This window comes from Microcebus murinus, chromosome 9 (assembly GCF_040939455.1).
Source record: "Microcebus murinus isolate Inina chromosome 9, M.murinus_Inina_mat1.0, whole genome shotgun sequence".
Taxonomy (NCBI): Eukaryota; Metazoa; Chordata; class Mammalia; order Primates; family Cheirogaleidae; genus Microcebus; species Microcebus murinus.
Window position 1 is genome coordinate 81,050,990 of NC_134112.1, and position 26,847 is coordinate 81,077,836.

Here is a 26,847-nt window from a genome sequence, read left to right on the forward strand (position 1 = left end):
AAAAATCTTCTGGTTTTATCAGAGTTAACTTAGGAAACTAAGTAAGTGCTAGCGGCTCAAGATTCTTTTGCTATCCTAATGTTGTACAAGTTGTAAATTTTCACCTTTCTTCAACCAGAGACCTTTCATCTTGAAAAGAAATGGTAACTCCATCCTTATCCTCTTTTGTAGCACAGAAGAAAATGTACTGAAACCAAAATGCAAGTACAGGAGTACTGTAGCGAAACAGGGTAAAATGAAGGATGGGCCACAGTGTCTAAAATCAGCTCAGCTTCCACTCCCAACCCTATCAGCAACAGCTCTGGTGTCAAGAGTGTCAGCCAAATGTTTAACTTAAGTGTCCTTTGTGGGTAAGATCAAAGAAATGGATCAAAAAGCTCCTTGGATGACAGAAGTCATGTGCTGCATAATGATGTTTTGGTCAACAATGGACTGCATATGAGTGGTCCCATAAGATTAATGGAGCTGAAAAATTCCTACGGTCTAGTGATGTCGTAACCATTGTAACATCAGAGTGTAATGCATTATTCATGTGTTTGTGATGATGCTGGTGTAAACAAACCTACTGGGCTGGCAGCTGCATAATAATAAACGACATGTTACTTACTGGTTTGTGTAATTATTATACTATACTTTTTATCATTAGAGTGTACTCCTTCTACTCATTAAAAAAATAAGTTAATGTAAAACAGCCTCAGAGAGATCCTTCAGGAGGATTCCAGAAGAAGTCCTTGTTATCACAGGAGATGACAGCTCTATGCATGTTATTGCCCCTGAAGACCTTCCAATGGAACAAGATATGGAGGTGAGAGACATTGATATTGATGACCCGGACCTTGTGTAGGCCTAGGCTAATGTGTGTGTATCTCATCTTTGAACAAAAAAGTTTAAAAGCAAACAAACAAACAACAACAACAACAAATAAATAAAAAAGAAAATTGTAGGAATAGAAAAAAACTTATAGAACAAAAATATAAAAATAGAATTTTTTTTTTTTTGAGACAGAGTCTCGTCTTGTGAGAATTGTGAGAGCACTGAGTTTTTTTGTTTTTTTTTTTGTTTTTTTTTTTTTAGACAGAGTCTCACTCTGTTGCCCAGGCTAGGGTGAGTGCCCTGGGATCAGCCTAGCTCACAGCAACCTCAAACTCCTGGGCTCAATCAATCCTGCTGCCTCAGCCTCCCGAGTAGCTGGGACTACAGGCATGTGCCACCATGCCTGGCTAATTTTTTCTCTATATATTAGTTGGCCAATTAATTTCTATTTATGGTAGAGATGGGGTCTCGCTCTTGCTCAGGCTGGTTTTGAACTCCTGAAGTTGACCAATCTGCCCGCCTTGGCCTCCCAGAGTGCTAGGATTACAGGCGTGAGCCACCGCGCCCAGCCACAGAAAATTTTTTATAAACTCCACAATTTATGTTTTGAACTAGGTGTTAATATAGAAGAATCCAAAATTTAAAGAAATTTTTTTCGTTTTTATAAATTTAGTGTAGCCTAAGTGTACAGTGTTTATCAAGTGCACTGTGGTATACAGGAATGTCCAAGGCCTTCACATTCACTCACCACTCACTGACTCACTCAATGAAACTTCCAGTCCTGTAAGCTCCATTCATGTTAAGTACCCTCTATAGATGTATCATTTTTTATCTTTTGTATCATAGTTTTACTATACCTTTTCTATGTTTAGATGTACAAATACTTACCACTGTGTTACAACTGCCTACAGTATTTAGTACAGTAACCTGCTATACAGGTTTGTGTCTAGGAGCAGTGGGTCATACCATACAGCCTAGGCAAGCAGCAGGCTAGCCTGTCTAGGTTTGTGTAAGTACATTCTACGATGTTCACACAACAAAACCATCTAACAACACATTTCTCAGAACATATCCCTGTTGTAAAGTGATCCATGACTGTATTTTCTGTTTTCTGCCTCAGTCCTTCTGACATTTATTATTTCCTAGTTTTTCATGTTATTTATTTAGTTACTCCATTATCCTAGGGGAATGCTAAGAAATGCCACCCTTTTTGATCTGATATCCTGGTAGGTATAATCAAACTCTAATTGATGACTTGACCAGGGAGACAACCCTACATGGCTTTTAATTCCATTGTCAGTGCTTCCAATGTTCAATATCTTTTGGCTTTGAAGAGCTTCATGCAAGTGATAAGTAGTCACAGAATGAACACTAAGAAAAAAAAAAGTTTAAACACCACAGTAGAGAAATGATGGCAAGGTTTCTTGTAGCCCCAATTTGTCTTAGTTAACAATGCTCTTGGTTTGGTGTTTGGAAAGCAAGAATGGTATTTTAGAATGAAAAGTCCCAGCTTTCTTCAAGCTGACCAACTAAAAAAGCTAGGAAACTAATTACCACTACCATTTGAAAAGCAGGCTTGAACTTGCTGAAGTGAAACTGAACCAGTTCACCCTCCTTGCTAGAATGGCAAACAAAGTAGCGTGTTGAGGCAGGAGTTACAGGACCTTAAAACTCTAAAGGAGACTGAGTCATGCCTGGGACAGAAGGTTCAAGGGCAATAGGTGTATTAGAGAAAGAGAATTACTAAGAGAGGGTGAGCAATCTCAAACCCTTTCTCTAGCTCCTCAACATTATCTCTTACTTCTGTTCATTTCCCACCATTATGGCACAGCCTGCTTATAGGAGGAGCGGCAAAACTTGTTTAGCAATGAAAGATCAAGTAGGTCAGGTTGGTAGTGTGCCTTACTTACCCATATCACAGGGCAATGATCACAAATATTTTTGCTCATAACATCACTTAGGTGCCTTTTCCTTGCCTCAAGATTTTCCTTAAATTAGGAAATGATGTCTATGACCTCACTTCAGACTTACTCTATTATACTACCTGTCACATACTAGTCCTGTCCAGGGAAGGTAGGCTCAGTGGAGACTTATTTCAGAATGTGTGGGTGGCTGCCATAGAGTAGGCAGGAGACATGCCCCAGCTAGTTTTTCAAGTACATAATGACATTCTAGCAGTTTCTTTTCTAAGGGGAAAGGAGTTAACATTCACTGATCACCTACTATATAAAAGATCTTCTTTAGATTTCCATTTGGTATCTCACAATAACCCTGTGAGGTTGGCAGTACTAACCTTATGAATAAACTAAAGCTCAAAGTAATAAGGATATATGGCAAGATTCAAACCAACATACTTTAAATGCAGTCTTTTGCTTATTTGTTTGTGCCAGGGTTTCACTGTCACCCAGGCTAGAGCACAGTGGTGTCATCATAGCTTACTGCAACCTCAAACTCCTGGGCCCACGAAATCCTCTTGCCTCAGTCTCCCAAGTAGCTGGGCCTACAGGCATGCACCACCACACCTGGCTAATTTTTATATTTTTTTTGTAGAGATAGGGTCTTGCTCTTGCCTAGGCTGATCTTTAACTCTTGACCTTCATTGATCCTCCACCTCAGCCTCCCAAAGTATAGGATTATAGGTGTGAGCCACTGTGCTCAGCCTAAATACAGTCTCTTTTGAGGGCAAATGCTATTTGCCCTAAGGAAATTAGAGCCCCATATGATCCTGGCCTTATACTGATGGAATAAAGCAAAACAGAAGCAGAGAGAAGCAACTGTTACTCTTCTTTTCTCTGAGACAGCTTGTAGGTAGAATACTACTTCTACTGGGAAGGTTCATGATTAAAAAAAAGCAATTTTGTAAGGTCATCCCAGTCATATATGCCAACCCAGTGGAGGGGAATCCCCGTATCTGGCAAAATGTGTCACAAAGGTGATCACATGCTATTTTTCAGTCATGCATGTCACTTGATCTATGGCTAAAAGTGAGTGACTTCTGGGGCATGAAGTTGAGCCACTTAGTAAGCCACAAAATAATAGTACTCCATGGTTTGGGATTTTAACATTAAAAAATTGCTGGAGATATTCCAGGAGGCAAGAAAGTAAACCATTTTGGAAAGTGACATTAAGAAATCAATCCTGAAAAAGACAATTAGCTCTTGTACCATTGCCCAGAATTTATTTCCTCTCCTTTCTCAAAACTAGGTCTGATTGTACTTATAAAAATGTAACATATGCTCATGAAGTAAATGCAAATAGTACAGAAAGTTAGGAAATGAAAGTAGAAGGGTCCCTCCTCTCCTGGTCCAACTTATATTCCTTTCCAGAAATTTACTATGTATAAAGTAGCTTACATATATCTATAATGTATAATAAAATAGCTTTTTAAAGTACCAGTTGTTTTATTTACAATAGCATTAAAAAATAAGAAAAAATTTAAATCGAGGCAAGAGACATATACTGAAAACTACAAAACATTACTAAAAGAAATTAAAGACACCAATAAATGGTAAAATATTCTACATTCATAGACTGGAAGACTTAATACTGCTAAAATTTCAATAGTACTACCCAAAGCAATCTACAGATTCAATATGATTCCTACTTAAATCCTAGTGACTTTTGTTGAAGAAACAAAAATATCTATCCTAAAATTCATATGGAATCTCCTTTTTTTTTGACAGAGTCTCGCTCTGTTACCTAGACTAGAGTGCCATGGCATCAGCCGGTTACCTCACAGCAACCTCAAACTCCTGGGTTTGAGGATCAAGTGATCCTCCTGCCTCAGCCTCCCAAGTAGCTGGGACTACAGTGAGCACCATGATGCCCAGCCAATTTTTCTATTTATAGTAGAGACAGGGTCTTACTCTTGCTCAGGCCGGTCTCAAACTCCTGAGCTCAGGCGATCCTCCTGCCTTGGCCTCCCAGAGTGCTAGGATTATAGGCGTCAGCCACCAGGCCCAGCCTAAAATTCATATGGAATCCAAGGGACCCAACATGGCTACAACTATCTTGAAAAAGAAGAAAACTGGATGCTCGAAAGACTGAATTCTTGATTCTAAAATTTATTACAAAGCCACAATAATCAAAATAATGTGGTACTGACAAAGACTGACATACAAATGAATGTAACAAAGCAGAGAGGTCAGAAACAAACCCTCATGTATACAGTCAAATGACTTTTGACAAGGGTGCCAAACCAATAGGGAAAGGACAGTCTTTTTAATAAATGGTGCTGGGGAAATTGAATATCCACATGCAAAAGAAAGAAGCTGGACCCTTACCTAAAACCATATAAAAAATTAACTCAAAACCGACCGAAGATATAACATAACACCTAAAATGATTAATATAAAACTCTTAGAAGAAAACCTAGGGGGGGAAAAAACTTCCTGACATTAAATCTGGCATGATTTCTTGAATATGACACCAAAACACAGGCAACATAAGTAAAAATGATAAACTAGGCTACACCAAAATTAAAAACTTTTGTGCATCAAAATATACAATCAACACAATGAAAAGGCAACCACAGAGTGGGAGAAAATATTGCAAATCATACATCTGACAAGGAGTTAATATCCTAAATACATAAGGAACTCCTATAAGACAAAAACAAAAGACACCCAATTAAAAAATAAGCAAAGGACTTTAATAGACATTTCTCCAAAGAAAATATACAAATGGCCAATAAGCAAATGAAAAGATGCTCAAAATCACGAATCATTAGGGAAATGCAAACCAAAACCACAACGAGATATTGCCTCACACAAGGTGAGATGTACTAAGATAGCTGCTATCAAAAAACCAGAAAATTATAAATGTTGGTGAAGATGTAGAGAAAATAGAAGCTATGCACACTGCTGGTGGGAATATAAAATGGTGAAGCTGCTAGGGAAAACAGTATGGTGGCTTCTCAAAAACTTAAAAATACAATCAGCATATGATCCAGCAACTCCACTTCTAGATAACCTAAAAGAATTGAAAGCAGAGTTTCAAAAAGATATTTGTATATCTGCATTTATAGCAGCATTATTCGTAATAGCCAAATGGTGAAAGCACCACAAATGACCATGAATGAATAAATAAAATATGGTATATACATACAATGGAATATTATTTAGCCTTAAAAAGGAAGAAAATCCTGGCATACACTACAACATGGATGAACTCTAAGGACATTATGCTAAGTGAGCTGGACGAAGTAGCATTTGCCTGTAGTCCTAGCTATTCCAAGGCAAGAGAATGGCTTAAGCCCAGGAGGTCCAGGTTGTAGTGAGCTATGACTGCATTACTGCATTTAGCCTGGAAAACAAAGCAAGATTCTGTCCCTAAAAATAAATCAAAAAGAAAAATAAAAAAGCTCAAGTTGGGTTATATAACACTATTATTTTTCCCTTTACAATATATCTTGTATATTTTTTTGTATTATCACATGTATTCCTTCCTTATTCTTTTTTGGTAACTATTTACTAGTAAAGACATACTATTAACTAGTTAACTTCCTCATTGATGGGCAACTAGAATATTGTCACTTTTTTCACTACTACTAATCTCTTTTTTTTTTTTTTTTTTTTGAGACAGAGTCTCGCTTTGTTGCCCAGGCTAGAGTGAGTGCCATGGCCTCAGCCTAGCTCACGGCAACCTCAAACTCCTGGGCTCAAGCGATCCTGCTGCCTCAGCCTCCTGAGTAGATGGGACTACAGGCATGTGCCACCATGCCCAGCTAATTTTTTCTCTATATATTAGTTGGCCAATTAATTTCTTCTTTTTTTTTTTTTTTATTTATAGTAGAGACGGGGTCTCGCTCTTGTTCAGGCTGGTTTCAAACTCTTGACCTCAAGCAATCCGCCCGCCTCGGCCTCCCAGAGTGCTAGGATTACAGGTGTGAGCCGTGCCCAGCCTAACACTCATTCTTTAACCTATATATATTTCCACAATGGTACGCATATAAGCCATTGCCTCAAATTTAGTCAAAACTCTAACGACTCTAGATATTTAAAGGAGTATCAGGGTGAGGAAACACAGAGCTCCAAAATCCAATTTAAGTTGCTGTCATTAATATCATCAAGGGCCATAAATGTCTTATAACCTTTGATTAATGATTACAGTTTAAGGAAAATATTCAAAAAGAAAGGCTCTACTTTTTGTATTATCTGTAATACTGAAATACTGAAAATAATCTAAGTGTCTACTAATAAAGGCATCACAAGGAAATCAAGTAACACCTTTACAACTGTAAAACAGTAATTTAGAAGACTATGTAACTATATTAAAAATGTTTTCTATGTTCGTACTAAAAAAAAAACAACACTCATGCACACTTCACATATCAGCTAAGCTATAATCCAGAGATTGTGAGTACATGGCTCATCAGCCTATGTATCCCAGGAGGGATGTTTTGTTTGGGCTGTACAACTTCTTTGAAATCAGAATTTGAATATCTTTAGGCATGGGGAAAATTCTCTAATTCACTGCAGTCTACATCACTCTCTAATGTTTTACAACCAATGCTTTGCCTATTCAAATAGGCAACTGTATTCTTGACCCTTGAATATGGATGAGAACTAAGAAGGACTTAGAAAGATAAATACCAATCTCCTGAAGGGGGAGGAGCTGCTCAGTGCATTTCAACAGTGCTTCCACTTACCCTTTAACATTTTATAGCAATTGGCATATATGTACAATGTAAGTGATACACATATATGCAACATGGTGATGTTTTTCCCCCTAGACTGGCTTTCAATGCCAATTTGTGCAATTCAAGACTAGACAGACTCTAAATTGTGAATTTCCAAGGGCACATAAGAAACAGGTATATTTTTTCCACACACCCTTGCAGCTGTTCACATTCTTTTTAAGAACTCCCAGCATCACTTACCTAGTGACTTGCTTGTGGAAGTCTGTAAGTTGTTTGTGTGTCACTGTGACAGCCCCCACGGTTGTCTCCTTTGGCAAACCTTTCAAGGAATTCTCTAACCATCGACAAAAAGTCTGTATAGGGAAGGAGATTAAGAATTTTACAAGGAGGCACAGCTTACTCACCAGGGACCCTACAAGTACTAAAATAACCCCACAGGTTTTTCTTTGTAGCATTTTGCTCCCCTAGACTTGGAAGCAAGTAAAGGAATCGACAAAAGTACTATTTTTAGCCTTCAAAACCCTTTGAGTTGATGCAGTCTCCAAATGCATGCCTGGACTCCCCTTCAAAAGGGCAGCAGGCATTATTTCAGATAAAGGCCTTCTATACCTCAGAAGTGAAGTCTCTTCTGGATGAAACAATTGTTCTGTTCCTGTCATAATTACATAATACTCAAAAAATTAAACAGATGCCAGAAAAACTCTTGAAATTAAACATCAAAAGCAATCCAAAGTAAAGATTCAGATATCAAACGGAGCAGGAACAAAGGTATACTAAGCAGTCATGTCAAAAAGTATATATCTAATATGAACCCAGAATCTTAAGGGTTTAAGGCCATCTCTCTCAGTTGAAGTCATATCCATTAGTGATACCTGCCTGCTTCTGTGGGTAAGAAAATCTCACTCTTGTTGTTATTTTAAATAATGTGTTTGGCCAGGTGCAATGGCTCATGCTTACAATCCTAGCATTTTGGGAGGCCGATCAGGAGGATCACTTGAGGCAAGGAGTTTGAGACTAGCCTGGGCAACATAGTAAGACCCTGTCTCTATAAAAAATAGAAAAATTCGCCAGGCAAAGTGGGGAAAGTCTGAGGTTTCAGCTACTTGGGAGGCTGAGGCAGGAGGATCACTTGAGCCCGGGAGTTTGAGGTTACATCATGTCATTTATGATCATAATAGGGCAGAGCAAAAGTAAATATTACAATATAAAAGCTTAAGTACTGCGTGATACTCCAAATGTTGCTCCCAGGGGAGATAACACTCTACTCAGAAGAAAAACAAACAGGACAAAATATTCAGGAAAGAACGCTTAATTGACAAAATTTTGGTATCTAAAAATGGCCCATTAGCTAACTATAGTATCCCCTCAAAACAAAAATAAAAAACCAAACTAAAAAGCAAAAACTAATTAGCTAGCACATAATGGTCCTTATCATCTTCCAGTGAAGGAATCTGAAAAATTTGGTTGAAAACAGTGAATAAATTTGCCACAGATGGGTATTTAACAAAGGGGAGAACAGAGGAAAGGGTTTTAATAGTTTGAGTTAAGAGAGAAAACTGATATGTCATCTTCTATTGAAGAATTTGTGTTGAACTTTAAAAGTGATTTAAGAAAGTGCTCAAGAATGTGAATTTTCTTTGGACTCATGTCCTTAGTTACACTATCAACAGTTTACATAGACAACCCAAATTTATGTAAGAGTTCCTTCACAAAAACTCAGTTGAAAATTGATTATTTATAGAGGACAATCACTTTAAATTACTTGACAGTTGACTGGGTCCCTATACAGTAAACTCTTAAGAGCACATGGCCACCGGGTTTCTGTTCCTGTTCAAACTTGCTGTTCCCATTTTCTTCTTTTGTTAGCACTTAACTACATGTTTACAAATCAAAAATGTTCTTATATAATTAGATTTAAATATTAAGTCTTTTGTTACCTGGGAACCACGTATAATTACAAAAAACTTTAAGCAGAACATGGAGATTTTATTTCTCAAGTCAAGAACTTCTGGAATTAAATTTGTTGACCCCTGGGCCCAAAGAGTACTTTCTTTATGAAAACACAAAAATGCTATTGCATTAGATTGAAACGGAACATGTGTATCAAACAACCAGCAATGGGGACTATAGGTGCTATCCATTATGTATTATTTATCTATTATATATTCCATGGTTCTAGAAGACAGCTCACTTTAACTAGGTTCAATGTGTACTTTCCTGAACTTTTATATTAATATTAAAAAATTTAAACCCTATTTTTAAAATAGTTTACAGGATATATTATACTTTGCCACTCTGTTCAACTTTCACTGAGTACATATAACCTGATTTATGATCATCTGGCCCAGTATAGAAATTACTTGGACATTACTGGAAAGCCTTAAAAAACCCTTCCATGCTCAGGTGGAGAGCAAATAAATCCAAAAGGAAAATAAATCCAAGAGTGTATTATGGGCTAGTTTGACACTTACCTGCCTCCAAATGCTCTGGCTATATTTATTACCATTTATTACCAGAAAAACACAATGCTATATAAGGAGTCTGAAATGATTAAACACTTTTTGAATAATCTGCAACTCCAAGTAACTGATACACAGGCATCTCTCACAAGTGAATAAATTTCATATTGGCCAGCCACATAGCTGAGTTCCATGCTTAGTACTTATTTCTGGTAATATATAAACATCATGACAGTGACACACAAATATACTTTCAAGAACTCAGTAATGAATTACTAGCCTTCTATGGGCACCTTCATCTACCAATTAAACTTAGCAAAATCCCTAAATCATTCATGGACATACAACAGGGCTTGTTTCAAAGTTAGGATCAGCCTTAAGGAACCAAAGCCTGTTAGATTTAGGGACTATGAGATAGATTCCTTATGAAAACAATCTTACCGGCCTGTCAACCTGCATGATCTCCCAAAGCACTTCAGCCACATCTGGCAGGGTATAGGGGGGGAGACAAAAGCAGCATGTGTGGAGCAGCTGGCTCACAAGTTGCTGTCCAAGCTGGTTCATCACCTGTCCAATCAGTTCTTTCCGTAATTCAAAGTCTTCTTCATGCTGTAAGAAAGCAGGAACATCATAGAAGTTCTAGTCTCAACTTTCCAAAAGATCAAGTACTTTTTCCCCTTTAGTCTGGTAACTTCTCTTTGCCAGGGAAGAGTGAGTGTGTAATGTGTGCATGTTAAAATAGCTGGATTCCTGAAGTTCACAAAATGTTTTGTCATCAGGAAGAAAAGGTAAGAGTTTAGTAACAAGGCAATGGGTATAGGTTTCAGCTGAGATTAACCTTAATGCTTAGATTTTTCATGATCAGAAGGCAGGAAAGAAACAAAACTGCAATTTTATTAATCTTTTTTTCTTTGAAAACTAACTTGTGTCCCTATTTTCCTTTAAGAAAACAACTGAAATAAGAATCAAAGATATCTGATATCTTTTCTATCAAAAATTTTTAATTTTCTTCTGTCTTTGTAGTCTTTAAATACACAGTTCTAGTATCTTGAGAAAAATCTTTCTAAAAACTGCCTTTCACTTCTAGTTGTTTTATTCTCAAACCTTTTACTACCAGACTTCTTTTTTTTTTTTTTTTTTGAGACAGAGTTTCGCTTTGTTGTCCAGGCTAGAGTGAGTGCCGTGGCGTCAGCCTAGCTCACAGCAACCTCAAACTCCTGGGCTCAAGCGATCCTCCTGCCTCAGCCTCCCGAGTAGCTGGGACTACAGGCATGTGCCACCATGCCCGGCTAATTTTTTATATATATATCAGTTGGCCAATTAATTTCTTTCTATTTATAGTAGAGACGGGGTCTCACTCTTGCTCAGGCTGGTTTTGAACTCCTGACCTTGAGCAATCCGCCCGCCTCGGCCTCCCAAGAGCTAGGATTACAGGCGTGAGCCACAGCGCCCGGCCGAGACTTCTTAAATAATTAGCCTGAATAGAATGCATAAGTGAATATATACTTCTTCATTGCTCTCCCTTACCTTCAATTCTACTCTACATCTAGCCAAACCAACCTTTGAAAATTCTGTGAACCCATTTATTACTCCTCCAAAAAGGTCTCCTAATTATCTACTAACACTTAGTACTATCCTGATTTGCTCTGATCTTGGTTTATACCCCAGTTAGACTACCCTCCTCTAATTCATCCAAATTCTATCGCTATTTCATGGCTTCATTTAAGTCTCTCATTTCCAGAAAGTTATTCCAACCCACTTCTGTCCAGAGCTTTCCATCCCCAGTCATGGCTTTTATCACTCATCTGACGATCAAATACTAGTCTCTTGTTACAATTTAATTCTTTATACTTGTTTATCTGTTTAACCAGACACCAAATGGTTTGGGAGCAGGGGTAGTTTTAGACTGCTTTGTTCAGCATAGAGTAGTCAGCACAGATGTCTTAGATCTAAGTTGATATTTTGGCTCATGAATGATCCAGCTATGGTATACGTCTACTAATACTGATCAAATAAAGAAATAATGGGATATAGGTTTTCCCCTAAAGAATGAGGAAAATATAGAAGATAATAAGCTGTGCAGTAGAAAAGGAACAATGTTAACACTTACATCATTGGCTACCCCTGTATGGATGAGGTCTCGTAGGAACCTCATGACACTACAATTGGCATCCCGGTGGTCCAAAGTAGTAGAGGCAATGGCCCACTGTAAGATAGGAATGACTACTTGGCTCCTCAGCAAGGTGACAGGGCTACGCTGAATGAACCTGGTGTGGAAAGAAAGACTAGGTATAACATATGACAAGATTAGACTACAAAAGCAGTCAGGGTAAAAGGCAAAACTATGGAGACAGTAAAAAGATCAGTGGCTGCTAAGGGTTGGGGGAAAAGGAGATGAACAGACAGTGCACGGAGGACTTTTAGGGCATTGAGAATATTTTGCATGATACTATAATGGTGGATACATGTCATTATACATTCAGCAAAACCCACAGAATGTACAACACCAAGAGTGAACCCTAATGTAAACTTTGGGTGATAAGGATGTATTAATGTAGGTTGACTGACTGTGACAAATGTACTACTACAGTGGGGGGTGTGCTGATAGTGGGGAAGGGTATGTGTTTTGGCAGGGGAGGGAACATATGGGAACTTTCTATATTTTTCACTCAATTTTTATGGTGAACCTAAAGCTGCTCTTTAAAAAAAGAAAGTCCTTAAAAAAAGTCAGGGCAAGGAAAGGAACATATCTTAGATTATCATATAAAAAGACATGTCCCCAAACTCAATTTCCAACTAAGAATTTATAAATCAAGCCAGGTAGTTTCAAGGAAAATCAGTCAAATGGGCTTAAAAGTAAAAGTATCCTAGGTTAAAAAGTCAATCCAAGAAACTCTAGAACAGCATTTCCTAAACTATATTCATAGAATACCAATTTCCCAGGATGTCAACAGGAATTCCTCAAAGAAAGGTTACGTGCTCAGTTTGGAAAATTCTGGATTTTAAAAGTGGTTTTGCTTGTCTATTTTTTGTTTTAAACTACTACAGAGCTTCTCAGATCTTTTAATGTACCGGGAGCATCTCTTAAGAAAAAGATACAGTGTTTTCCAGACATATTTCATTATTTGTGCAAAGAGCATCTCTAGAGATTAATTTTCCAAGGAATACATTCTGGGAAAAAAGAAGCTAACAGCTCATCCAACAACTCTCTTATCAACTTCAAATAAAAAAGTTTTTCTATCCTGTCTAAAAACTAACAAAAAAGTGTTTAATATTCAATCCTCAGATGAAATAATCAAGTTAATATTACATTTGTAAATTATATAATAGATTTAAAAAAAATAATGGTTCCTTTTTTTAAAAAAAGCTTTTACGTTCACTAACTCTATGATTCAAATTCCTTAGCTAGGGACTAAGGAATTCAAGCAGGAGTTCAGTAACCACACTGTCAATGCTACTGGTAGAAGAAATTTAAGAAGTGGGGTGGTAGGCTAGGGGTAGAGCTGGGAAGTGTAGTACCAGAAAACTTCTAAGGCACCTTAAAATCCTAAGAATTCTTTATTCTGAGATATGATTAAATCTAAAGGATGCTGAGCTTCTCAAGGAAAAAGCTGAGGTGAAGCATGAAATCACAGCAGCATAAAAAGTTAAAACTGAGCTGGTATAGTGACTCATGGCTACATATCCCAGCATTTTGGGAGGCTTAGGCAGGAGGCTCAACTGAGGTCAGGAGTTTGAGACCAGCCTGCACAACATAGCAAAAAAAAAAATTAGCTGGGTGCAGTGGTGCTTGTAATCCCAGCTACTTGGGAGGCTGATGTGGGAATAGTGTTTGAGCCCAAGAGTTCCAGGCTGCAGGGAACTATGGTTGAGCCACTGTACTCCAGCCTGGGTGACAGAAGGAGACCCCAACTCTTCAAAAAAAAAAAAGTTAATACTATAGAGGATTGTAGAGAGTATCTAGTCAACTGTTTTTACCAAGCACATTTTTACTGTGAACTCAGCTACTTTACCTCTTGCTCCCACCCAACACCTCCTCCTCACTTCTGAGGATATACCAGCACACAATTATACCTTGGGTTATGAATCATTAATCTATCTATTCCAATGACCTTAGTTTAGGAGAAAAAAAGAACCAAGTGTCAGATGGCAAAGCTAAGCAGTGATGGGATGAGCAATTAAAAAAAAAAGGGTTTGCTCTTCAGAGGGATTTACCTGGTGGCTAGCCTGAACAGGTCATCTACAGTGTCAGGGTGATTCTGGAGGCCATTCTGCTGTTCTAGGAGTTGAAAGGTGGGGATGCACAGTGCCTAAAACAGAACAATGATTTTAAAAGAAATGCTTACACAGAAATGCCACAGCCTTCAGACTTGCCAAATATCACAATAAATACAAAGGAAACAAAGAAGGGAAGCACAGGTAGGAAAAGAAAAAGATTGTGATGAGAATCAGATCAGGAAAAGGAAGACAGAAATCTTTCCCAGTTGACATAAACACTTTTCACACATGCAGTCCACATTTCAGAAAGGGTTGAAGGTATCAATTTTTAGTTGATAAAACTGGATAGATGTCATATTAAAGTTTAGAAATTTCTGAAAGCAAAGAGTCCATTTATATACTTGATATGGTCTAGCCCATTAAGGGAGTAGAATGGGTTTTCATAATAATCATGAAATCTCCATTTTAAATGGAATGACATCTTGTGAAAAGGAGTAGTATACTTTATGTAATATATTCCCCCCTCCTCCATGATTAGGGTGGAGGAAAAAAGAGGTAGGTACATCAGGAGCCTTTTCCAATGCCTGCTATTAACCCTAAAACTCTCTGCTAACTAGATTAGTTCATTGTTTTTTCCAGGCAAGAAATTAAGCTTACAAGATTCATTTTGCTCACTTTCCTCTCAAAAGCACCCTATCTATGGTGAGCATAAACCAGGCAGTAACATCTGTAATGATCATTACATTTGTGGTCTCTCTCTCTCAAACAGGCCTGTTAAGAAAACAACTAGGGGCCGGGCGCGGTGGCTCACGCCTGTAATCCTAGCTCTCTGGGAGGCCGAGGCGGGCGGATTGCTCGAGGTCGGGAGTTCAAAACCAGCCTGAGCAAGAGCGAGACCCCGTCTCTACTATAAATAGAAAGAAACTAATTGGCCAACTAATATATATAGAAAAAAAAAATTAGCCGGGCATGGTGGCGAATGCCTGTAGTCCCAGCTACTTGGGAGGCTGAGACAGAAGGATTGCTTGAGCCCAGGAGTTTGAGGTTGCTGTGAGCTAGGCTGACGCCACGGCACTCACTCTAGCCTAGGCAACAAAGCGAGACTCTGTCTCAAAAAAAAAAAAAAAAAAAAAAAAGAAAACAACTAGGAAGTTTCTACCTCCTTGTTATTAAGAAATCAACATGCCTGGAGAAAAACCATAAATCAGCAACAGAATTAAAGATACAGTGAAGAACACACTGCTAGGCCTAAAGACCCTCCCCAGGCCTGAGGCATCTATTCTCCCCAACCTGGAGCATATCCAGTAGTCCCTGTCGACAGCCTTCTTCCATGCCATACTCATCTACAAGGATACTGCCAAGGTACAGGAAACAGGAATGCTGATGTACATGGTACACGTTCACCATCTGCAAAGGGAAAAAAAACAATTAGTTCAATTCTTCACCCTTCAAAAAGTATCTTAGGAACTGTCTCTAGGAAGAAATTCAGTTCTCTAAAGCAAAGTAGTAAAGCTTGTTGGCAACATTTTTTTGAAACATAGTATTCAATTTCTCAGTAATTTTTCAAATTTTCTATTTAGAGTTCTTCCAAGACTCTGTTTATCCTCCCAAGACAATGCTGTATGATAGTTAATACTTCAAGCTGGAAGCTATTAGGGAACTCATGTAATATGTGCAAAATTTTAACATAATATACTTCAAATTTCCAATACCTACAGGTTGCTCTCATTTGCATTATATGATAGATAATTCATTTTAGAATGAGTTATATAGCCACAGTTGGAACAAAAACATCAAATGTCCTCATTTCACTGTCTTGCAGAAGACGTTTCTGAAACCATTGTTTAAATCTTGAGTTTCTCCTAAACCCCTCTATCTTATCTTTTAAGTAAAAAAAACAGTGTTTCTAAACAAGATACCTGAATTTCAACAGAATAAAAATTTTAATATAATATGTACACTTAAATTAATTGATTTGTTTAGGATTTATATTCCATTATCCACCAAAAATTAAGAGGTAACTTATACATTCACCTTTTTAAAATGCCATCACAACACATATGTATTGGTCTTATTACATAAATTCATCTGAACTTGGTGGGTAGCTGAAAAATAGAGTGACTTTTCTATCAGCACATGCCACAGAATGAGCATGAGATGGGAGCTATGAATCTGTTCCGTGTTGTCTGCTCAAAGGAATGATTTAAGCCAGAGGTTGGCAAACTTTTTCTTAAAGGGCTGCTTAGTAAGGGGTTGGCAAACTAGGGTTGGAGCCTATGATACAGAATTTAAGGAGGCACTCATTCTCAGAGTCAGCACCTCCTTAAAATCAGCACCTTGGATGATCCACCCAGGTAGAGAAGGGTCACTTCAGGTCAGGTGGGGTGTGGTTCTAGTCTGGAGCCCTGCAGTTTTCCTCACAGCATGGATGCAACATTTCACAAGGTACTTACTCAGAGTCCTGCAAATGTAAGACTGGCACTATCCCTTGCTCCCTAAATTCTGTGTCCTAGTCCATCCTTCCTTCCTTCTTCTCCCATCCCTTTTTCTGAGACAGTGTCTTGCTCTGTCAGCCAGGCTAGAGTGCAGTGGCATCATCATAGCTCAGTGGTTCCCAACCCTTTTGGCACTAGGGGCTGGTTTCATGGAAGACAATTTTTCCACAAACTGGGGATGGGGAGGTTGGGGGTCATGGAGAGGTGGGGTGTGGTACAGAGCTCAGGTGGTGATGTGCAGCCTATTTCCTAACACGCCATGGATTGGTAATGGGCCACAGCCTGGGGGTTGGGGACCGTAGTCCATAGCTCATGGCAGACTCCAACTTCTGGGCTCAAGCAACCTTTCTGCCTCAGCCTCCCAAGTAGCCGAGACTACGGGCACACACCACCATGTCCAGCTAATTTTTCTTATTTTTTAGTAGACAGGGTCTTGCTATGTTGCCCAGGCTGGTCTTAAAACTCCTGGCCTCAAGCAATCCTCCTACCTCAGCCTCCAAAAGTACTAGGATTACAGGCATGAGCCACCAGTCCTAGCCTATGCCCTAGTTCTTTGCCCTTGATTCACCCTAGTCCTGGCACTGCTGTAAGGTTAATATCAACACAGATTACTTTGGGACCTAAGCATAGGCATTTCATATAGAGTAGTTCTATGATCTCTATGATGTCATATGATCTCAAAGAACTTCATATAGTGATCATACCATAATTATATATCAATCTTAATGATAAAAGAATCAAATTAATTTTTGACAAATAAGAGATTTAATGTGGGCCAGACGCATGGTGGCTCATGCTTGTCATCCTAGTGTTACGGCAAGTGTTACAGCTACTCCTTCAGCAGGCTCAGCTGACTTCTCACTTCTGATGCCCCCTTCCTTGTTCTCCTCCTGCTTATATACCCTTGGTAGGACTCAAAAAGTGTCCAATCAGCAACAAGCTTTAACATCCAATCAGCAATAAGCTTTAATATCCAATCAATATCGCAGAGCCAGCGCCACCGGAGAATGAGAGCAGGTGGTCCAGCACCAAGCGCTGCCCAGACAGATTACGAGGCCCGGCCCCAGGAGTGTGGACCCCCGTAGCCTCCAGCGGGCATGCAGGGATGCGGAGTGTCGGAGAGCTGCTGCGTCCAGGAGCTCATCGGTTTTTCCCTGTCATTAGCACTCTGGGAGGCTGAGGCTGGCGGAAGGCTCAAGGTCAGGAGTTCAAAACCAGACTGAGCAAGAGGGAGACCCGTCTCTACTAAAAATAGAAAGACATTAACTGGCCAACTAAAAATATATAGAAAAAATTAGCTGGGCGAGGTGGCGCATGCCTGTAGTCCCAGCTACTCGGGAGGCTGAGGCAGGAGGATCTCTTGTGCCCAGGAGTTTGAGGTTGCTGTGAGCTAGGCTGATGCCATGGCACTCTAGCCTGGGCAATAGAGTGAGACTCTGTCTCAAAAAAAAAAAAAAAAGATTTATATGAACTGAGGCCAAGATAGAAGAAAATTCCTTCAGACCAAGAAATAATAAAGTTTGTCTTGCCACATTTCCCCCCAAGTAAATCAATATAAAAACACTTACCATCAGTATACCAAGCATGAAAATCATTCTTTTCACATAATTTCACATTGGAATGTGTTGCTATTTTGATTACAACTATACAGAAGAAATTATAGGCTGTTTTCTTTATAGACAACATGAAGGGGTGGGGAACGTGTGGTCTTCTGTCAGTTTTGTTATTTAATAAATACAAAAGTATTGGCTTTCATCAGCAAAGCTTTTGTTCTAAAGGCTCCTATTTCAAATTCCACACACTTAGCATTTTCCCCTCTCATGGAGAACTTACCTGTGTGACTAGTGGCTGCAGCAGGGCTGCAGATCCTTTGCCTACACAGCGAACAGCAAAGCGCAGACACCTGCAACAACGCTCTACGATCCGATTATCAGCCCGGTGCTTATTTAGAGTCTCTGATAAAACTGGCCATATCTAAGAGTAAAGAGCACAAGAAAGAAAATAATCAACAACTAAGAGCTGAAAATATGCTCTTAAGTTGATAACATCTGATTTGGCTTTAAATAACTAAATTTGGATTTAAGTAACTTAGACAAAACATTCTTTACAGGAACGCACATACTCTGTTATGGCCAGTGAGCACAGGTTCAATACACTACCCACCACAAAAACATACTATTAAATACTTATTAAGAGAAACACAGTGACTCTTTAGAACAGGAAGAAGAGCATGTCTAACTTTGCTAAAGGACAGAAATATACATTTTCCTTAACTTCAGACTTCCTGAAAGAAGATGAAAAGAATAAGTATGAGGAAGAGATGTTTAAAGGTAGTTCCAAGAAGGCAGAACTTTGAACAAAAAGGATTAGAGTTAAGGAAATGACATCATTTGATAACACTGAACACTTAAGGATATGTGGTATTTATGTTATATTTCCCCTGAAGTCTGAAAAGCACTTCTCAAAACATGACTCTTGATTCTCACATTTACATCAGTGAAAAAAATAGAAGGGAAACATGTACCGATAAGGGAGTGAAGTCACCAGCTTTGTAAAAAATATTTCGCTATTATCGAGCGGGCCTTCTAGGAACTCTAGGAGTCACACAGTTAATCTCTTTTTACTTCTTTGGGCCTTTAAGTGTATTTCCCCACAGCTTGTTTTGTTATCAAATCTAAAATAAGAAATATTTGGATGGCTCTATCCCTCATTTCACTGAAATCGAAACCATATCAACAAATGCAATCTCCCTATGAAACTGGAAGACAGTACCTTCTTAATTGAGTTACCCAAAGCCTTGTAAGGAAAAAAGAAGAAAGCCTTGATTCCACAGGCATCCATTAGCACTTACTTCCTGTATGACTTTTTGGCACGGATGAGTCTGTCCATTTTCCACAATGGGATTGGTGTGTCTGGGAAAAGACAATAGCCCAAAACAGTGAAAGAAGAGCAATTTCACTGTGGACCCAGAACCCTGACCCCTGCTTTATTTAGTATCATTCTTACCAAATAAAGAAAACCAGATGGTAAAGTCATTTACTTACATCAACATCTTTTCCTCCTACTCCATTCAAACAAACACAAGCACTTATTTTAAATCATTCTATCATTTTTTGCCACATTTAAGTCACTTCTACCCAACCATGCAAATTCAATATAACCCTAGGTACACAAGGTATAGGGCACTACAACTATCTTTTCCATTTTTTCCCTTTATAAACCTGAATATGTAATTTCTTCCAAATCAATAAAAAATATATACAGGTTGTTCAAATCTGCTATGAGAAACCAAGTATTGCTCCATTTCTAGCATCAAAAGACAGAAAAAATGTAGGAATGGTAGTCCACCAAAGATGTTTCTCATAGTCCCAGTCCAAACCCAATGAAACAATATGGACCCACCCACAATAGGTCAAATCCAATTCCTCAGTCTAATTCTAGAACCCACTAGTTTGAAAAAAAGCAGGGGAAAAAAAAAAAAACCAAAAAACTCCTGCATGATTAAGTAATAATCTCTTTAAAGGAAAGCTACTCTTTAATTTTAAAAAGCTCAACAGCAACTTAATAAAAATCTAACTTTCTTTAATTCAGGCATTTATATCTATAGCAGATTTTCTTTCATTTACTGTGAAGAGGTTATTTTTGATAGGTTCTCAGAATGGCATCTCACAGGACTCTTCTAATTATATAAGGAAAGCATTGCACCAACTCAGAGAAAGATCTCTGCTAACAATAACTAATAAGTGAAAACAATGCCTTTGATTTAACTTATCCCATATAAAGCTTCTATACAACTAATACTCTGCCATTCCAGTTATAACCATAGGTCTGACAAATTACAAATTGAATAACTCAGTAAGAATTATCCTTTGAACACTGTCACTTAAATGTCTTTTTAAACATTAGGCTCCTCTTGACTTCAAAGGATTAATTTCACCTGATCTCTGAAGTGGCTTCATTGTTTTTTTGTACTCATACACTATATAGCAATGATTCTGAAAGTGTGGTCTCTGGAATAAGAAGCAAAATCATCAGCATCATCTGGGAACTTTAATAGAAATGCGAATTTGGGGGTCCTACCCAAGATCCAATGAATCAGACATTGGTGGGATGGGACCTAGCAATCTGTGTTTTAATGAGCCCAAGTGATGCTGAGGCATGTTAAACTTTGAAAATCACAGAACTAGAGAATCAATTTCATATTTAAAGGTTTTTTTTATTTTTTAGAAACAGAGTCTCTCTCTGTTGCCCAGGCTAGAGTGCAGTATTGCAATCATACCTCACTGTAGCCTCAAACCCAAAGGATTTGGGCTCAAAGGATCCTCCTGACTCAGCCTCCCAAGTAGCTAGGAATACAGGTGTGTGCCACCACGCCAGGCTAATATTTTTTTAATCTTTTTTTTTTTTTTTTTTTTGGTAGAGAGAGATGAGGGTCTCTTTATGTTGCCTAGGCTGCTCTTGAACTCCTGACCTCAAATAATCCTCCCACCTCAGCCTCTCAAAGTGCTAGGATTATAGGCCTAAGCCACCATGCCCGGCCTTAAAGGGTCTTTTGACAAAGGTCTACCGAGAATGAATACTTATAATTTTCTTTGTCCCAAAACTTTAGGTAGCAGGCTTAATTAGTCTCTGGACACAGAGGATTTAAGAGGAACTTGGAAGTATGAGGAAAAAAAATGATTGTTTACTTCAACATACAATGGCTTTATTTAAGCTTTTAACCCAATTAAGGCATTCAGAGTCTTCCTTCTTACCTAAATATCACTGCAAGGCGATCTAAGAACACAGTGGGATCTGAGGATATGCCATTGCTAGGCTCCTGAGACAACAGCTGAAGAGATAAAACATTAATACTCAGTCATCACATGTATAAACCTACAGCAAACATTGCAACATACACCTTTATGCATCAACCTTTGTCTCAATCTCTGCTTATTTCTTTAAAATAGAGTCCTATAAGTTACTCAAATGGTGCAAATTTATACTGTCAAATTATTTTCTTCCATCTTACTTAATGATGGCCAAGACTGTATATTACTACGTTTGATCTGATCACTGGGGAGTGGAAAACAGTATCATTTTTTTCCACTAAAACTTTAAAACTTTAACTGTGATTAATATATTATATAATATTGTATATACTGTTATATATACCTAATATATAAAATATAATATAATCATAAATTTATATTTAGCTTTATACTATAAAGCTTTAGAATTATAGCTTTATAATACATTTTAAGCATGTTGCCTCACATTCTTATTTCCTAAGATTTCTTAGATATTTCTACCAGCGTATCATTAGAGATGAACTTTAGAATCATTATGTCGAATTCTAAAAATTCCACTAGTATGTCTACTGTTATTTCACTATAAACATAATTGGAGAAGAGCTGACATTTAAAAAAAAATTCTTCAAGGAAATATAGTAGGTTATGGTTTTGACTGCTAACTTGAATGATCTTTCCTCATTATACCTTCAAACTGGTTATTATTGATATAGTGAGAATCTATTGATCTTGAAATACTTGTCCTTGTACATAGCTACTTTGATAGACATTGATTTTAATAAAGTCTCAGTTCATTCTCTTGGCTTTTCTAGGTAGATAAAAGATAATCTGTAAATAAATAATTCTATCTTTTCCTTTCTAACATGTAAACATCTAATACTTGTTTCACAGTTTACTTATGTGGACTCACCTTTTTTAGTGCCATAACCTGAACAGAACATAACTCACTAAGACATTCAGTAATCTTATCCAAAGGTAATCGGGCTAGGACAAGTGCTGTCCCTGAAAAACAAAGGAAGATGCAAAGGAAGAAAATAAAGACTTAATTGAGGTTAACTCAATTAATTGGTCTACATCATACAGATTAACAGAAAAGGCTGAGTGGTTCCACTCTATTAAAAAGATCGGCATTGTTTTAAAAATTATAACATTTTGTTATTTTTTATTTGGCATATAAGTCTATAAGACCTTCAGACTGACATTTTCAACTGAAATTAAAATTATTTTTTCTCAGCAGTCTATTGGTTTAAAGATGTTTAAATATGCCCCCCTTTCCAATTATTTAAAGACTTTTAAAATTTCCTTCACAAAGCCAATGGCAAAGCTATTTTAAAATGTAAACCATAGTGCCATGTTTCTCAAACCTCCCAGAGATTCTGATTTAGCAGGTCAAAGAGTCTTTATTTGTGATAACCACCTCAGGTAATTTTTATCATAAGAGAAAGAAATACTAACATAACTCTTTTAGGAAGAATGAGCTAAAATTAAAGAGATTTCACTTTCAATCTACCATAATCCCCTCCGCCCTCTGTGAGTTTATGTGAGGGCATTAGTTTCTTCATCTGTGAAACATGTGATCTGAACAGAAAAGAGTTAAGTCTGTCCTTTTTTTTTTTTTCCCAAAACAGTTACAAAAGCCTATCCCCTTCTTCTTCCCTGCCTAACTAAAATCTTTGGTACTCCAATAAAATGAGTTTTAAAAAAAGAGGCAGTTAGGTTCAAACAGGGATAGAAGGCCCAAACCCTTCCTATTCAGACTTCTTGTTACTATCCCCAACAACTGCTGGAACATGTCCCCTAAATCCAAAGAATTACATATTAGCCTACATCCTTCCTAGGTTAAAACCCCCTTGATGATGATTTTTTCCATCTCCTGAAGTTTCATTCAAAAGAACAGTAATTAATCCCTAAATCTTCAAATTTGAATAAAAACTGAGTGATTTTCCCCTGGCAGTCATTAAGTCATGGATGAGTTAGACTTTTCTTTAAAACTAGGAAGAAAATTTAATGTAATATGATTTTTCCTTTTAATTCATTCCTACAGAAAAGAAAGTTTTCTACATCTAGAAGATACCACTGATAAGTGAGAGGCCACATTCTACTACAGGATAGATATCATTTTAATATCAATGTTAAATTTCACTAGAAAATGACAAGAATATTTGACTCTGATTTAATATCTTATTATCTGTGCCTATGAAGGGAAACAACAAAAACTCCTGGCACGAAAAGAAAATCTGCTGTAAAAAATGCACAGTCACACTAGCTGGTAAGAAACCTGGTCATACAAATAACAGAGAACAGAGAACGTACGTGAAACAATAAGGCCATCTACTCTTGCCAAGGCTAACTGTTTAACACTCACAGAGGCTTAGAAGAAGCTGCACAGGTCATTTTACCTATTCCTATATTTGCTATACCCCAATGCTTTCTGATTTACTAGCCATAAGGATTTCATTACCTCACATAGCACCCCAGTCTGTTTTCAGAAAGTTTGGTTGGAAAGTGTTTTCTTTCTAGGAGCCAGTATGTGCTTCCCTATAAATGGTTAACAACTGATTACTCACAAAATAAATATGATCTCTTTTTAAGATAAATTTTCAAATATTTATAAGTAGCCATCACTTTTAAAGTCTTGTTCCTAGTTCTCTAGTTCTTCTATTAAGTCTGGTTCTTCTATTAAGTCTGGTCCTCATCAGCACTCTGGCTATATGTCTCTGGATAGGCAATCACTCAGATAAGCTGATCAGTAATGGTTAAAGACTACTAAGAAACCAGGACCCCTGACTTCTACTTATGACATCAATCCATGCACTCAACCTTTTAACTTCCACTTACCTCTTTGGTATAACAATGCTTATTTGGTCTCCCTTTTTATTTTTCAACTTAAAAAGCAATTATGTTCAGTACAAATGTGTTGTCTCCACCCAAATCTAGGTCTTTGCTATATATACTGCAAGCACCAAGAATTATATATCCTTAAAATATTCTAAGAAAAGAATACATGTACAAATAATCAACACTCTCCTCTCTAGTGAAAAAGCCACCCTCCCTACTGCTAAGTACATTGCAACTGAAAAACTTGGATATGACTGACGTAAGATAACTCCAAGGAGTGGCTCTGAAGAGGCTGTTACTACTTTACATAGTAAATACCTTTTAGCAAGCCCACAGCAGCTTCTGGAGACAACATGAAGGAATCGAGGGAACGGGCAATCTCCAAAAGTCCATTAAAGTGCTGAGCCATGTGATCTCGGCAGACAGAGCAAATGTTATGAATGGCTTTAGCTGCAGCAGAAGCCAGGGGCTTTTCACACAGGCCTTTCATCAAGTAGCCCAACACAGGGTCTAAAGAGAAAAGCCAGGTAGTGATTATATACCTGAAACTTAAAGAAATTTCTAGATTGTTAGAGCAGAGGTTTACATACTTTTTCTTTTAAGGCAATATCTTTGTAGAGATAGGTAAGATCCTATCACTACAAAAAATTAAATAAACAAACAAACAAACCTACTGAGTTTCTTTGTGGAAAAAATGGTTTGGAAAAGAACACCAAATGTTGGGGCAGATAAAAAGTGAAGAAATCTAAGAATTAGAAAATAAGCATTTGAAAACACTTTAAAATGGTAAATTAAACTTGGAAAGTGGCTCAGTTATAATGTAAGCATGCTCTGTATATATGCTCTGTATATATGCTCTGTATATAGAAATATGCTCTGTATATAGAAATTAAAAGGCAAACATTCACTTTTTTTTAGCAAGTGAAAGGTCACTAAAAACAGATCACATATAACATAAAATCAAATAAAAAGGTGATAAAGGTGTACCAAGGAAACATATCAAACTTAATGATGTAATAGTATTCACAAATTTGGGCATTATTAAAATTCTCAGCATGTATCCTTAAATGTCAGGGGCTTGATATACATTACACCCTGGATAATTATTTAGTCTCTTTGGGCCTTAGTTTTCCTTATCTGTAAAATGAAGGGGTTAGAATAAATGATTTCTAACTTTAACCTTCATTGGTTTTTTTTTTTTGAGACAGAGTCTCACTTTGTTGCCCAGGCTAGAGTGAGTGCTGTGGCGTTAACCTAGCTCACAGCAACCTCAGACTCCAGGGCTCAGGTGATCCTATTGCCTCAGCCTCTGAGTAGCTGGGACTACAGGCATGTGTCACCATGCCCGGCTAATTTTTTCTATATATATTAGTTGGCCAATTAATTTCTTTCTATTTATAGAAAGAAATAGAGACAGGGTCTCGCTCTTGCTCAGACTAGTTTCGAACTCCTGACCTCGAGCTGTCCGCCAGCCTTGACCTCCCAGAGTGCTAGGATTACAGGCATGAGCCACCACACCCGGCCTAACCTTCAATTCTAAAGTTGTTACTTATAGATCATTAGTTATTTTTTCCAAGTCAATAAGGACAGCCAGAGGTTATATAACTGAACACTGTTCATTTTAACTTGCAGATATTTAGTTTCAACTGATAATTCTTAGTTGTTAAAGGGAGCATGTATTTAACACTGAAAAACTCTCCTTTTTTTAGCCTACTAGTAGCTTTGAGGTTAGAACTATAAGAGAGTTTGATTACCTCAAGCAAATGCCAAAGACTAAAAAAGACAGAAATGTTCATGCTTACACAGAGTACTAGAACCAAACCATTTCCCTATTTAGAGATCTAATCTTTCAAAGGTCCCACTCCCAAATCAGACTCTAAATAAATTTTGTATCAATTAAGCAGTAACTTACAATATATTGTTTATTCCCAATGTCTATAAACATTCCATTTGTTAAAAAAAAAGAAAGCAGGAAAACAAATGCAAAAGTAAGAGAGGAGAAGAAAATCAGGAAAACCAGAAGTTAACAGCAGCAAAGGAAAGTTCACACATACCAAGGAACTGAGGATTTCGATCAACCACTTCGCTCATCTCTCCAACCAATTCAATGCTGGTATATCGCACAGCTGTATGTACGGTCTCTGGGAGACGAACAACTCCTTCTAGGACCTCCACAAGTGTTGGATTGTTCTCCCTGAGTACAGAAGGCAAGTACTCACAGTTACTGATTTCAGAGGTTATGTTCCAGTCAAATAACAGGCTGTGGTGACACACAGCAATGCTAAAGGGCTTCTTTCTAAATAAATAACCATTCAGATAAAAGTGCTTAATACTAAGTGTGAAAGGTTTTCAGATCATCAAAAAAGAGGGAAAGATAGAAATCAAAGATATTGTTTCAGGAGACGCACATTGCTCCTTAATCTTCAGAATGCCAGTAAAGTGTCTAAAGACACACCATGCTATCAGAAAGAGGCTCTTTAAATTGAAAGCAGACATTTACTGTGGATGCATATCTTCTTTTAAAGGATCTATTTTATTTATTCCTACATCTGCAGTACCTAGAACAGTGCCTGGCACATAGTGGGCACTCAGTA

General features: G+C 37.7%; 1 protein-coding gene across 1 annotated transcript in view; it reads right to left on the reverse strand.

Annotated features, from left to right (window-relative positions):
* The window catches only part of TNPO3 (transportin 3), an 87,895-nt gene that overhangs the window by 3,900 nt on the left and 57,148 nt on the right, over positions 1 to 26,847 (reverse strand). Inside the window, exons 11-21 of the mRNA XM_012789181.2 lie at positions 26,308 to 26,447; positions 24,572 to 24,763; positions 22,326 to 22,417; positions 21,380 to 21,456; positions 19,477 to 19,537; positions 18,459 to 18,599; positions 15,421 to 15,537; positions 14,128 to 14,222; positions 12,023 to 12,179; positions 10,354 to 10,521; positions 7,694 to 7,806 (exon numbers count right to left, since the gene is read on the reverse strand). Of these exons, the coding sequence (XP_012644635.1) occupies positions 7,694 to 7,806; positions 10,354 to 10,521; positions 12,023 to 12,179; positions 14,128 to 14,222; positions 15,421 to 15,537; positions 18,459 to 18,599; positions 19,477 to 19,537; positions 21,380 to 21,456; positions 22,326 to 22,417; positions 24,572 to 24,763; positions 26,308 to 26,447 (1,353 nt within the window). The remainder of the gene's footprint in view (positions 1 to 7,693; positions 7,807 to 10,353; positions 10,522 to 12,022; positions 12,180 to 14,127; positions 14,223 to 15,420; positions 15,538 to 18,458; positions 18,600 to 19,476; positions 19,538 to 21,379; positions 21,457 to 22,325; positions 22,418 to 24,571; positions 24,764 to 26,307; positions 26,448 to 26,847) is intronic.